The sequence below is a fragment of the Pristiophorus japonicus genome, chromosome 14 (genome assembly GCF_044704955.1).
Source record: "Pristiophorus japonicus isolate sPriJap1 chromosome 14, sPriJap1.hap1, whole genome shotgun sequence".
NCBI lineage: Eukaryota > Metazoa > Chordata > Chondrichthyes > Pristiophoridae > Pristiophorus > Pristiophorus japonicus.
In genome coordinates, this window is record NC_091990.1 from 103,699,542 (window position 1) to 103,712,588 (window position 13,047).

Consider the following 13,047-nt stretch of genomic DNA (forward strand, 5'->3'; position numbering starts at 1 on the left):
GTTGAAGGTGGCACGGCAGTTTGAGAAAGCAGTTAAAAAAGCATACTGGATCCTGGGCTTCATAAATGGAAGTATACAGTACAAAAGAGTGATAGTTATGATGAGCCTTTTATAAAACACTGATTCAGCCTTAACTGGAGTATTGTGTCCAATTCTGGGCACCACACTTTAGGAAGGATGTGAAGACCTTAGAGAGGGTGCAGAGAAGATTTACAAGAATGGTTCCAGGGATGAGGGTCTTCAGTTACATGAATCGACTGGAGAAGCTGGGGTTGTTCTCCTTAGAGCAGAGTAGATTGAGAGGAGATTTGATCGAGGTGTTCAAAATCATGATGGGTCTGGACAGAGTAGATGGAGAGAAACTGTTTCCATTGGCAGAAGGAGGTACAGATTTAAGGTGATTGGTAGAAGGTGAGAACTTTTTTTTTAGGCAGCGAGTGTTTATGATCTGGGATGCACTGTCTGAGAGGGTGGTGGAGGCAGACTCAATCGTGGCTTTCAAAAGGGAATTGGATAAGTATCTGAATGAAAAAAAATTAGCGCGGCTACGGGGAAAGGGCAGAGAGAATGGGACTAATTGGATAGCTCTTTCAAAGACCTGGCACAGTGCTGTCAGATTGTATAGATACGGAGAGCCCACTGTTGGGACGTGGACGAGAAGGGAGCCACAGAGAATAGAGCCAAGCTACAAGCGGGAGCTGTAGGGAGGAGAGAACTCAAAACCGGGGGAGGGGGGGGGAGAGGAGTAAAAGTTACTTGGGGAGGCAGAGGGGGATATGAAAATAGTCCTGGAATGGTTGGCTCCAGCAGCGCTTATAATATTTATAGTTCACTCCCTTTTCAAATTGATTTGAATTATATGTTAATTTAAATTGTAATAGTGTTTAAAATGGTATGTTTTATTTAAATTGCATTAAGTTGAATTAATTCAGTTAATTTTTGGGCCAAAACCCCAGCGTTAAGCAGGGGTAGGTTGTGTACACAGTATGCAGTGATGGTGTTAACGTGTAATGGGTCGATCAGTTTACCTGCCGTGGGTGAATGGTGGTGCTTGTGTCAAAGTGGCAGCTTAGCCCGAGGGAGACTGTGTCCTTTCACACACTAACTGCTGCTCTTTATACAACCAGTTTGCTTCAACATAAAACTTGAGTATATCTTTCTGGACTTGAGCAAAGGAAAAAGAAAGACTTTAATTTTTATAGCACCTTTTGCGGCCTCTGGGCGCCACAAAGCACTTTACAGCCAATGAAGTACTTTTTGAAATTTAGTCACGATTGTTCTGTACAAAATGCGGCAGCAAATTTTCACACAGCAAGCTCCCACAAACAGCGATGAAATAAATGGACCAGATAGATTATTTTAGTGGTGTTGGTTGAGGGATAAATTTTGGCCAGGACACTGGGGAGAACTCCCCTGCTCTACTACAAATAGTAGTTATGGGAATAAGAATGCAAGAGTTAGGAGTAGACCATTCGGCCCCTCGAGCCTGCTCCGCCATTTAATGGCTGATCATGGTTGATCTTCTACCATAACTACTTTCCTGCACGGTCCCCATATCCTATGGTCCCTTAATATCCAAAAATCTATTGATTTCTGTCTTGAATATACTCACTGAGCCTCCACAGCCCTCTGGGGTAGAGAATGCCAAAGATTCACCACCCTCTGAGTGAAGAAGTTTCTCCTCATCTCAGTCCTAAATGGCCGACCCCTTATTCTGAGACTGTGACCCCTGGTTCGAGACTCCCCAACCAGGGAAACATCCTCCCTACATCTACACTGTCAAACCCTGTAAGAATGTTGTATGTTTCAATGAGATCATCTCTCATTCTTCTAAACTCAAGTGAATATAGGCCTAGTTTACTCAATTTCTCTTCATAGGACAATCCCCCCATCCCAGGAAACAGTCTGGTGAACCTTTGTTGCACTCCCTCAACGGCAAGTATATCCTTCCTATAGGTAAGGAGACCAAAACTGTACACAATACTCCATGTGTGGTCTCACCAGGGCCCTATATAATTGCAGTAAGACTTCTTTACTCTTGTACTCAAATCTTCTTGTAATAAAGGCCAACATACCATTTGCTTTCTTAATTGCTTACTGTACCTACATGTTAACTTTCAGTGATTTATGTATAAGGACACCCAGGTCCCTCTGAACATTAACATTTCTCAATCTCTCACCATTTAAAAAATACTCTGCTTTTCTATTCTTCCTACCAAAGTGGATAACTTCACATTTCTCCACATTATATTCCATTTGCCATGTTCTTGCTCACTCCCTTAGACTGTCGATATCCCCTTGAAGTCTCTTTGAATCCTCCTCACAACTTACATTCCCTCGTAGCTTTGTATCACCAGCAAACTTGATATATTACATTTGGTCCCCTCATTCAAATCATTAATATAGATTGTGAATATCTGGGGCCCAAGCACAGATCCTTGCAGTACAGTACTAGTTACAGCCTGCCAACCCTAAAATGACACGTTTATTCCTACTCTCTGTTTTCTGTCGGTTAACTAATCCTCAATCCATGCTAATATATTATCCCCAATCTCATGAGCCCTAATTTTTTTTAATAACCTTTTGAGTGGCACCTTATCGAATGCCTTCTGAACATCCAAATACATCATATCCACTGGTTCCCCCTTATCTATTCTTCTAGTTACAACCTCAAAAAACTTGTCAAACATGATTTTTCTTTCATAAATCCGTGTTGACTCTGCCCAATTCTGTTATTATTTTCTAAGTGCCCATGTCCTTAATATAATTCTAGCATTTTCTCTACTACTGATGTCAGGCGAATTGGTCTGTAGTTCCCCGTTTTCTTTCTCACTCCATTCTTAAATAGCAGGGTTACATTTGCTACTTTCCAATCTGAGGGAACCATTCTCGAAGATATGGAATTTTGGAAGTTGACAACTGATGCATCCACTATCTCTCTAATTTCTCCAGTACTATTTTTTACTAATACTAATTTCTTTCAGTTCCTCATTCTCGCTAGACCCTTGGTTCTCCACTATTTCCAGGAGGTTTTTTGCGTCGTCTTCCGTGAAGACAGACACATGGGGGAGAAATTCGGTCGCGCCTCAGTTGGGGCGGTGTCCCGGGCAGCACAGTAAATTTTGCGCCGATAGATGGTTTGCGTCTACTGCCGCAAAATTCATCAGCTGGGCCTGGAGTTTGGAGCGGGGCGCTTAAGGGAGGTGTTGCGCGCCTCTTTTAGGGCTCTAGGCCGGCTGAGCCAGTGAAAATCCCGAGCGAAACAACCGGCCTCGGAGCGCCATAACAGAGGCCTGGGAGGGGAAATAAACCTGAAAAAAACCCACCAAAAACATTCCCAATACAAAGCTAGCGCCACCACAATATAAATCACAAAAAAACAAACGATCACATCGACCTGAGGTCTGCATTACTAACCTCACTGCAGCCGCTACAGCTCGAAGAACCGCTTTCACAGGCGTTCCCACCAGGGCGCGCTACAGAGCGCGAAGAATCGGGCGGCAACCAAAAATCGAGCTGGTGTCGCAACCACCAATGCTCCGCGCCCCATCAATACCGGAACTGAATGTCCCGGCAGGATGCTGGAAACTGTCCTCCCGTGTGCTAGTGCTTTCCTATCGCCATTGCCAACCCTCTAGGGTGCTAAGAGAGGCAGCAGAAGACTGAAAATGCAGCCCAAGGTATTTGTTTAATTTCTCTGTCATTTCCATATTCCCCGTTATAATTTCTACTGTAAGGGACCCACATTTACTTTCACTAATCTTTTCCTTTTGACATACCTATCGAAGCTTCGACAGTCTCTTTTTATGTCTCTCGCTAGTTTACTCTCGTATTTTATTTTCCCTTTCTTGATCAATTTTTTGGTCCCCCTTTGCTGAATTCTAAAATCCTCCCAATCCTTAGGCTTACTGCTCCTTTTGGCAACATAAGCTTCTTCCTTTGATCTATTACTACTGTTAACTTCTCAGCCACGGTTGGACCCCACTTTTTCTGCGGAGTTTTTGTCCCACAAAGGAATGTATATTTGTTGTAACTTATATATTAATTCTTCAGTGCGGCGCTCCCTCAGCACTGCCCCCCCCCCCCTCCGAGAGTGCGGCACTCCCTCAGCACTGCCCCCCCCCCCCCCCGAGAGTGCGGCGCTCCCTCAGCACTGCCCCCCCCCCCCCCGACAGTGCGGCGCTCCCTCAGTACTGCCCCCCCCCGACAGTGCGGCACTCCCTCAGTACTGACTCTGAGTGTCAGCCTGGATTATGGGCTCAGGCCTGTGCAGTGGGAATGGATTCCATGACCTTCTGACTTAGACCTAGACAAGAGTGCTACCCACTGAGCCACGGCTGACCGTAGATATCAGAAGTAGTGATGGAAAGAAGTGTCGGCATTGCTTGAAAACCAACATTGTGATAGATACTTAGCACTGACTTTAGACTTGGCCTGTTCGAAATATATGGGATAGGTTGGCTGGCTGTCTGTCTCAACGTACCCACGCTCAACGCTCTACTGCTGCCAGCTGTTTAATTTGTCCCACATGCATTTAAAATTAAGGAACTATCCCATTTCCCCTTTCTTCCCTGCCAACAGTACGCTCCTTGAGGGGGTTACCTTATGATGATCGATTGAGTAGACTGGGTCTTTACTTGTTGGAGTTCAGAAGGATGAGGGGTGATCTCATAGAAACATTTAAAATAATGAAAGACAAGATAATGGATCGACAAGATAGAGGCAGAGAGGTTGTTTCCACTGGTCGGGGGGACTAGAACTAGGGGGCACAGCCTCAAAATACGGGGGAGCCAATTTAAAACCGAGTTGAGAAGGAATTTCTTCTCCCAGAGGGTTGTGAATCTGTGGAATTCTCTGCCCAAGGAAGCAGTTGAGGCTAGCTCATTGAATGTATTCAAATCACAGATACATTTTTAACCAATAAGTGAATTAAGGGTTATGGGGAGCGGGCGGGTAAGTGGAGCTGAGTCCACGGCCAGATCAGCCATGATCTTGTTGAGTGGCGGAGCAGACTCGAGGGGCTAGATGGCCTACTCCGGTTCCTAATTCTTATGTTCTTATGTACCCTATAATATTCCACCTAGTCTAATCCCACACTCCCCTTCACTCCCCTTCACTCCCCTTCCCTTTAATATCCCACCCAGTCTAATCCCACTCTTCCCCTCTTTCTCTGCACCCTTTAATATCCCACCCAGTCTAATCCCACTCTCTCCTTTCCCCGCACCCTTTAATATCCCATCCAGTCTAATCCCACACTCCCACTCACTCCCCGCACCCTTTACTATCCCACCCAGTCTTATTCCACTCTCCCCTCACTCCGCCAGGAACACTGGGTGCGGTGGAAACCGATTTCTGCCGCCCCTGGCCCGGGGGCAATTTCAGATGTCGGACCATCTGCCTACCCCTGGTTGGAAAGGTCTTATCACCCCATTGCCATCTTAAAGGCAGTAATGGACCTTAAATAGGGGGGCAATTTCGGCCCCATAGACTCTGCTTTGGCAGAAAGCTCCACGTTCTAACTAACCTCTGTGCAAAGAAAGTTTTCCTCTCCTCTCATATTGGAATTTGCTTACTGTCTCACTGCCCATGTAATTAACTGTCACTGGTTCGCTTCTAACGCTCAATAACTGTGAGGTAAGGGATGAGCGTGTTGGAGAATGGGCAGCAATAATTCTCCTGGACTCCCAGTGAAGAAAGCAGCTTGGTGGTGATTGTGGGGCCGCACAGTCTATCCAGCTATCGACACACACAACCCCACAAGCAGCATCACATCAGGTTGAACCAAGATTCACGGTTAGCGAGGGCAGCGGGCCATCACAGCACCTAATTATATATTCCCCAATATTCATTCATGTGTTTTATTTGCCTGTTGCTGTTGTGGGCGTGTGGGGAGAGGGGGGGGGGGGGTGGTGATGGTGTCATGGGGTGGGGGGGGTGGCGGGGTGGTGGTGTTGGTGAGGGTGGGGAGGAAGTGAGGTGGTGGCGGGGGGAGTGATGTGATGGTATTGTGGGGTGATGTTCAGTTGGGAGGGGGGGGGGAGGGCACAGGTGCGATGGTGTTGTGGGGGGGGTACGCTCGCGGCCTTCCGTGAGAGGTGGGCGCCGGAGGGACTGGAGTGCATTATCACCCCCGGCAACCAAATTTTAATTTGGTTTTATGTTTTAATTGCTGGTGTTTTTAGTGTCCCCCTCCCCTTTTATAGGGGGCACTTGGGAAAAAAAAATTTTTTTTGATTTTAGTGCCCAAAAAACCCCCCAAAAAATACAAAAAAAAACAAAAAAAAAGGAAAAAAGAGGGCAGTTATAAGTGTCTGGAGTGCCCCCAGATCGGGGGGCATTTGATTTAACTGTTTTGATTGGAGAACAAAATTAAAGAGTTGTGGGGGCGGGGGGGACAGGTGCGATGGTGCTGGGTTGGGGGATTGCGATGATGTTGTGGGAGGGTTGGGTGACGTTCAGTGGGGGAGGGGGTGCGATGGTGTTGCGGGGGGGGGGGCGCGATGATGTTGGGGGGGTAAGGTGATGTTCAGTGGGGGCGGGTGCGATGGTGTTGTGAGGGGGAGGGTTGGGCGGGTGCGATGGTGTTGTGGGTTTTAGTGTTGTTTTGATCTGTACACAAGGTGAGGTGCCGTTGATCTCGCTGTATCTGTTGTGAAATTATAGTGTCTGCTTCAGAGTCCATTGTGCTGTCTTTACAAATCAGTGGGGAACGCCCCCAGATACTGCAGAGGCCGGGTGTACTGTTGCTCAGAGACTAAGGAGTAAATGTAATTACACACTAGTTCACTTTCTCCATTTCCCTCCTTGCATAATTTAGTGAGGAAACGGTGATAATTAAACAGGGTGTCCTGGTATGAACGATGGGAGCTCTGCAGATGGTGCCCTAGAGCACTGACAATGTCTGATTTAGTTGTGATCTATGAAAGGTTGCTTTTCATTATTAGCCTCCTGCTCTGCTCTGCTCCTGACGCATAGTTGCGTGCGTGTGTGGCTCCATTCCCTGGCCCGCAGCAGATTGTAACAGAATGGGCAGACAATGTTTTCTCATCTCCCAGGACACTGAATGACATTTTGTTAGTGTAAGGACGAGAAGCAGGATTGGCTGCTCCTCTCTTCAAAGACCAGGTCAAGCAGGCAAGCGGCGAATTGTTTGGAAGTCACAGGAAGACGTGAGTGAGGGCAAGGGTCAGTGGGTCATTCATGGTGAATCCTTCCTGAGACACAAGCAAAATACTGCGGATGCTGGAAATCTGGAAAAAAAACAAAGAATGCTGGAAATGCTAAACTCTGTTTCTCTCTCCACAGATGCTAACGTTTCAGGCCAATGACCTTTCATTAAGACCTGAAAGGTTAACTCTGTTTCTCTCTCCAGAGATGCTGCCTGACCTATTGAGTGTTTCCAGCATTTTCTGTTTTTATATTCTTCTTAAGGTGCGGTGCCCAAAACTGAACTCCGTGCTCCAGATGGGGTCTGACCAAGGCCCTTACTGAAGCATCACTGACTGCACTTTGTATTCCAGCTCCCCTCAGATAAAGCTACATTCCATTTACATTTTGTGTTACCTTTTGTACCTATGCACTAGCTTTGAGTGATTTGTGTACCTGGACACCCAAATCCCTTTGCTGCTCCACAGATCCTAGTTTCTTGCCACTTGGGCAATATTCCGATTTGCCTTTCTTGGATCCAGAGTGGATGATCTCGCACCTCCCCACATTGAACTCAATCTGCCACAGTTATTCCCACCTTGTGTCCCTTTGTAACGTCCTGCTCCCACCTACTTTGCCTCCTAACTTAGTGCCATCTGCAAACTTGGATATGCAACTCTCTCTTCCTTCGTTCAAGCCATTGATAAATATGGTGAAAAGCTGAGGCCCCGGTGCCAATCTGAGTAGAATCACTTTATCCCCGCTCTCATTCTCCCAATCTGTGTCAAAAGGTTACCTCCAATTCCATGCGCTTTTATTTTGCTAATAACCTCTTGTCATTTATCACATGCCTTCTGGAAATCCCTGTAGACAACATCCATAGACACTGCCCCGTCCACCATCTTAGTGACCTCCTCAAAAAATTCAACTCGATTAATCAGACTTGACCTGCCTATCGTAAATCTGCGCAGATCCACGCTGACTCTCTCTGAACAGATGTACTTGTTCAAATGCTCATTACTCTGTCCCTGATGATAGGTTCCAGTAATGTCCCCACAACTGATATTAAACTGACAGGTCTATAATTTCCTGGTTTCTATCCACTCACTTCTTAAATAATGAATGACATTTGCAATTTCCCCACTAAGATGGAAACATCAGTTCCTGCGGATTTGTCTAAAGTTCTATTATTTTCTCCATGACTGCAAGTCCACTAAATTCCACCCCTTGACTTACTTTTCGGTTCCCTTTTCCTTTATTGTTAAAATGAATACAAAGTACTCATTTAACAAGTCTGCCATTTCCTTATTGTCCATTATCCATCTCGGTCCATTATCAATCTCGGTCCCTGCCTCATCCATGCTTTTGTTATCTCCAGACTCAACTCTCCGCTCTCCAATCCATTCTCGCCCGGCCTTCCACCCTTTGTAAACTTGAGCTCATCCAAAGCTCACACCAAGTCCCGCTCACCCATCACCCCTGTGCTTGCTGACCTACATTGGCTCCAGGTCTGGCAATGCCTCAATTTTAAAATTCTCATCCTTTAAAATCGCTCCATGGCCTCGCCCCTCCCTATCTCTCTAATCTCTTCCATCATTCCCAATTTTAATCACTCCATCATTGGTGGCCGTGCCTTCAGCTACCTGGGCCCTAAGCTCTAGAATTCCTTCCCTATACCTCTCCGCCTCTCTACCTCTCTTTCCTCCTTTAAGACGCTCCTTAAAACCTACTTCTGACCAAGCTTTTGGTCACCTGTCCTAATATCTCTTTGTGGCTCGAAGTCAAATGTTGCTTGATAATTGCTCCTGTGAAGCACTTTCGGACATTTTACTATGTTAAAGGTGCTATATAAATACAAGTTGTTAATGTATTTATGAAAACTTTTACTCAGCTTTGATAATTCTCAAGTTTTTTTTCATATTTTTGCACATCATTACTTTCTTTATCACCCTTTGTTGCTTTTTGTAGCTCTCCCAGTCCACTGCATTTCCACACTTTTTTTTATTCGTTCTGGGATGTGGGTGTCGCTGGCCAGGCCAGCAGTTATTGCCCATCCCTAATTGCCCTTGAGAAGGTGTGATGAGCCGCCGCCTTAAACTGTTGCAGTCCGTGTGGTGAAGGTGCTCCCACAGTGATGTTGGAGAGGGAGTTCCAGGATTGTGGCCTAGCGACGATGAAGGAACGGCGATATATTTCCAAGTCAGGATGGTATCTAACTTGGAGGAGAACTTGCAGGTGATGGTGTTCCCATGCGCCTGCTGACCTTGCCCTTCTAGGTGGTAGAGGTCGCGAAGGTCTGCTGCCGAAGAAGCCTTTGTCAATCGTGACCCCCGGGATGTTGATGGTGAGGGATGCCATTGATTATCAAGGGGAGGTGGTTAGACTCTTGTTTGTTGGAGATAGTCATTGCCTGGCACTTGTGTGGCACGAATGTTGCTTGCCACTTATCAGCCTAAGCCTGAATGTTGTCCAGGTCTTGCTGTATGCGGGCATGGACTGCTCCATTATCTGAGGAGCAAATGGAACTGAACACTGTCCATTCATTAGCGAACATCCCCTCTTCTGACCTTATGATGGGGGGAAGGTCATTGTTGAAGCAGCTGAAGATGGTTGGGCCTAGGACACTGCCCTGAGGAACTCCTGCAGTGATACCTGGGGCTGGGATTATTGACCTCCAACCACCGCAGCCATCTTCTTTTGTGCTAGGTATGACTCCAGCCAGTGGTGAGTTTGCCCCCTGATTCCCAGTGATTTTAGTTTTACTAGGGCTCCTTGATACCACATTCAGTCAAATGCTGCCTTGATATCAAGGGCAGTCACTCTCACCTTGCCTCTGGAATTCAGCTCTTTTGTCCATGTTTAGACCAAGGCTGTAAAGAGGTCTGGAGCTATGTGGTCTTGGCGGAACCCAAACTGGGCATCGGTGAGTCGGTTATTGGTGAGTAAGTGCCGCTTGATAGCACTGTCGATGACACCTTCCATCACTTTGCTGATGATTGAGAGTAGACTGATGGGGCGGTAATTGGCTGGATTGGATTTGTCCTGCTTTTTGTGGACAGGACATACCTGGGCAGTTTTCCACATTGTAGTTAGATGCCAGTGTTGTAGCTGTACTGGAACAGCTTGGCTAGAGGCACGGCTAGTTCGAGAACACAAGGCTTCAGCATGACAGCCAGGATGTTGTTGGGGCCCATAGCCTTTGCTGTATCCAGTGCGTTCAGTCGTTTCTTGATATCATGTGGAGTGGAGTGAATTGAATTGATTGAAGACTGGCTTCTGTGATGGTGGGGACCTCGGGAGGAGGCCGAGATGGATCATCCACTCAACACTTCTTGCTGAAGATGATTGCAAATGGTTTAGTTTTGTTTTTTGTATTCATTGAGGATGGGGATATTCATGGAGCCTCCCTCTCCCGTTCGTTGTTTAATTGTCCACCACCATTCACGACTGGATGTGGCAGGACTGCAGAGCTTTGATCTGATCCGTTGATTGTGGGATCGCTTAGCTCTGTCTATAGCATGCTGCTTCTGCTGTTTAGCATACATGTAGTCCTGTGTTGCAGCTTCCTCGGGCTGGTACCTCATCTTTAGGTACGCCTCGTGCTGTTCGTGGCATGCTCTTCTGCACTCCTCATTGAACCAGGGTTGGTCCCCTGGCATGATAGTGATGGTAGAGTGAGAGAGATGCCGGGCCATGAGGTTACAGATTGTGGTGGAATACAATTCTGTTGCTGCTGATGGCTCACAGTGCCTCATGGATGCCCAGTTTTGAACTGCTAGATCTGTTCTGAATCTATCCCATTCAGCACGATGGTAGTGCCACACAACATGATGGAGGATGTCTTCAGTATGAAGACGGGACTTTGTCTCCACAAGGACTATGTGGTGATCACTGCTGTCGTGGACAGATGCATCTGTGACAGGTAGATCGGACGAGTTCATGTAGGTTTTTCCCTCGTATTGGTTGTCTCACCACCTGCCGCAGGCCCAGTCTGGCAGCTATGTCCTTCAGGACTCGGCCAGCTCGGTCAGTAGTGGTGCTACCGAGCCACTCTTGGTGATGGACATTGAAGTCCCCCACCCAGAGTACATTCTGTGCCCTTGCTACCCTCAGTGCTTCTTCTAAGTGGTGTTCAACATGGAGAAGTACTGATTCATCAGCTGAGGGAGGGCAGTAGGTGGTAATCAGCAGGAGGTTTCCTTGCCCATGCTTGACCTGAAGCCATGAGACTTCATGGGGTCCGGAGTCAATGTTGAGGACTCCCAGGGCCATTCCCTCCCGACTGTATACCACTGTGCCGCCTCCTCGGGTGGGTCTGTCCTGCCAGTGGGACAGGACATAGCCAGGGATGGTTATGGAGGAGTCTGGGACATTGGCGATAAGTATGATTCTGAGAGTATGACTGTCAGGCTGTTGCTTGACTAGTCTGTGGGACAGCTCTCCCAATTTTGGCATGTGTCCAGATGTTGGTGAGGAGGACTTTGTGAGGTCGCCTGGGCTGGGTGTGTCGTTGTCGTGTCCGAAGCTGGTGCCAAGGTCGATGTCAGGTGGTCTGTTCGGTTTTATTATTGTTTCTTGTAGGTTTGTTACAACTGAGTGTCTCGCTGGGCCATTTCAGAGGTCAACCATATTGCTGTGGGTCTGGAGTCACGTATAGGCCAGACCGGGTAAGGACGGCAGATTTCCTTCCCTGAAGGACATTAGTGAACCAGATGGTTTTTTACGACAGTCCAGTCGTTTCATGCTCACCATGACTGAAACTAGCTTTTTATTCCAGATTTATTTAATTAACTGAATGTAAATTCCCCAGCTGCCGTGGTGGGATTTGAACACTCATTGGATTATGAATCCAGGCCTTTGGATTACTGGTCCTGTAACCGTTCACACTTTCTGTTCATTTGTGTGAGCCTTTTCTGTAAGCTTGCTTTGTTTGTTGACCGTGGAGCTTTTGCCTCTTCGAGGAATATTTTGTATTGGACCAAATGTCTCCCCCTGTTTGTAAGTTTATTCATCAACAGTCTCGCCCAGATTGCTGTGGTCAGTTTATTTCTCATCCCTTTGGAATTTGCTGTATTTAAAGTTTAAAATCTTGTTTATTTTCTGTGGTGGGAGAATCCAGGACAAGAGATGTAATCTTAAAATGAAAGCTTGGCCATTTAGGAATGAAATCAGGAAGCACTTCTTCACACACAGGGCAGTGGGAATCTGGAACTCTCTCCCGCAAAAGGCTGTGGATGCTGGGGGTCAATTGAAATTTTCAAAACTGAGATTGAATAATTTTTGTTGGTAAGGGTGTTGAGGGATATGGAGCAGAGGAGGGTAAATGGAGTTAAGGCACAGATCAGCCATGATCTGATTGAATGGCTGAATGGCTTCCTCCTGTTCCTTGGTTTGTATTCCAGTGTGTGGAACCTGACAGTTGCTCAGTGATTCTTCCTCGACTATCACAGGTTTGCTGCAAGGTGCCTGAAGTGAGATGGATCTGCACTGTGGGCGGGACTCGGCATGTTAAAGGTGTGGCTCAGTGTGGACAAGTGCAATGCTGGGAGAGAGCGGTCAGGAAAACCAGCCCCTGCATTGCCAGTGGCGAGAGAGCGTGTCTTGTACCAATCACCTGGGCAGGGCCAGGCTCTGCCCAGTCTGTGGAATGTGCAGTGAATGTGTGTTAGAGAATGGGAACTGCTTGTATAACTGAAGCAGCATTGTGATCCAGTGTGGCATTCCATTGATTGAGGGCCAGGGAATGGCTTTAATGTCAGGATTGCGTGCGTGCACATTGGGAGATTTCACTCCCATCACACTGTTTGAAGACCGACCAGTATTTACAATGGCACTATAGCATTGCTGTTTATTTATAATTAAAAAATTACTAAAACATAATTCTGAAACAATTGACTGCCG

General features: G+C 46.8%; 1 protein-coding gene across 3 annotated transcripts in view; it reads left to right on the top strand.

The window, feature by feature from the left end:
• Nucleotides 1–13,047, top strand: part of bet1l (Bet1 golgi vesicular membrane trafficking protein-like) — a 33,845-nt gene that overhangs the window by 2,250 nt on the left and 18,548 nt on the right. Inside the window, exon 2 of one of the 3 annotated variants that reach the window (XM_070898576.1) lies at nt 1,879–1,956. The exons of 1 other annotated variant lie outside the window; for it this stretch is intronic. In XM_070898576.1, the coding sequence (XP_070754677.1) occupies nt 1,879–1,956 (78 nt within the window). The remainder of the gene's footprint in view (nt 1–1,878; nt 1,957–13,047) is intronic. One more of the 3 variants, XM_070898577.1, reaches the window with a different exon arrangement.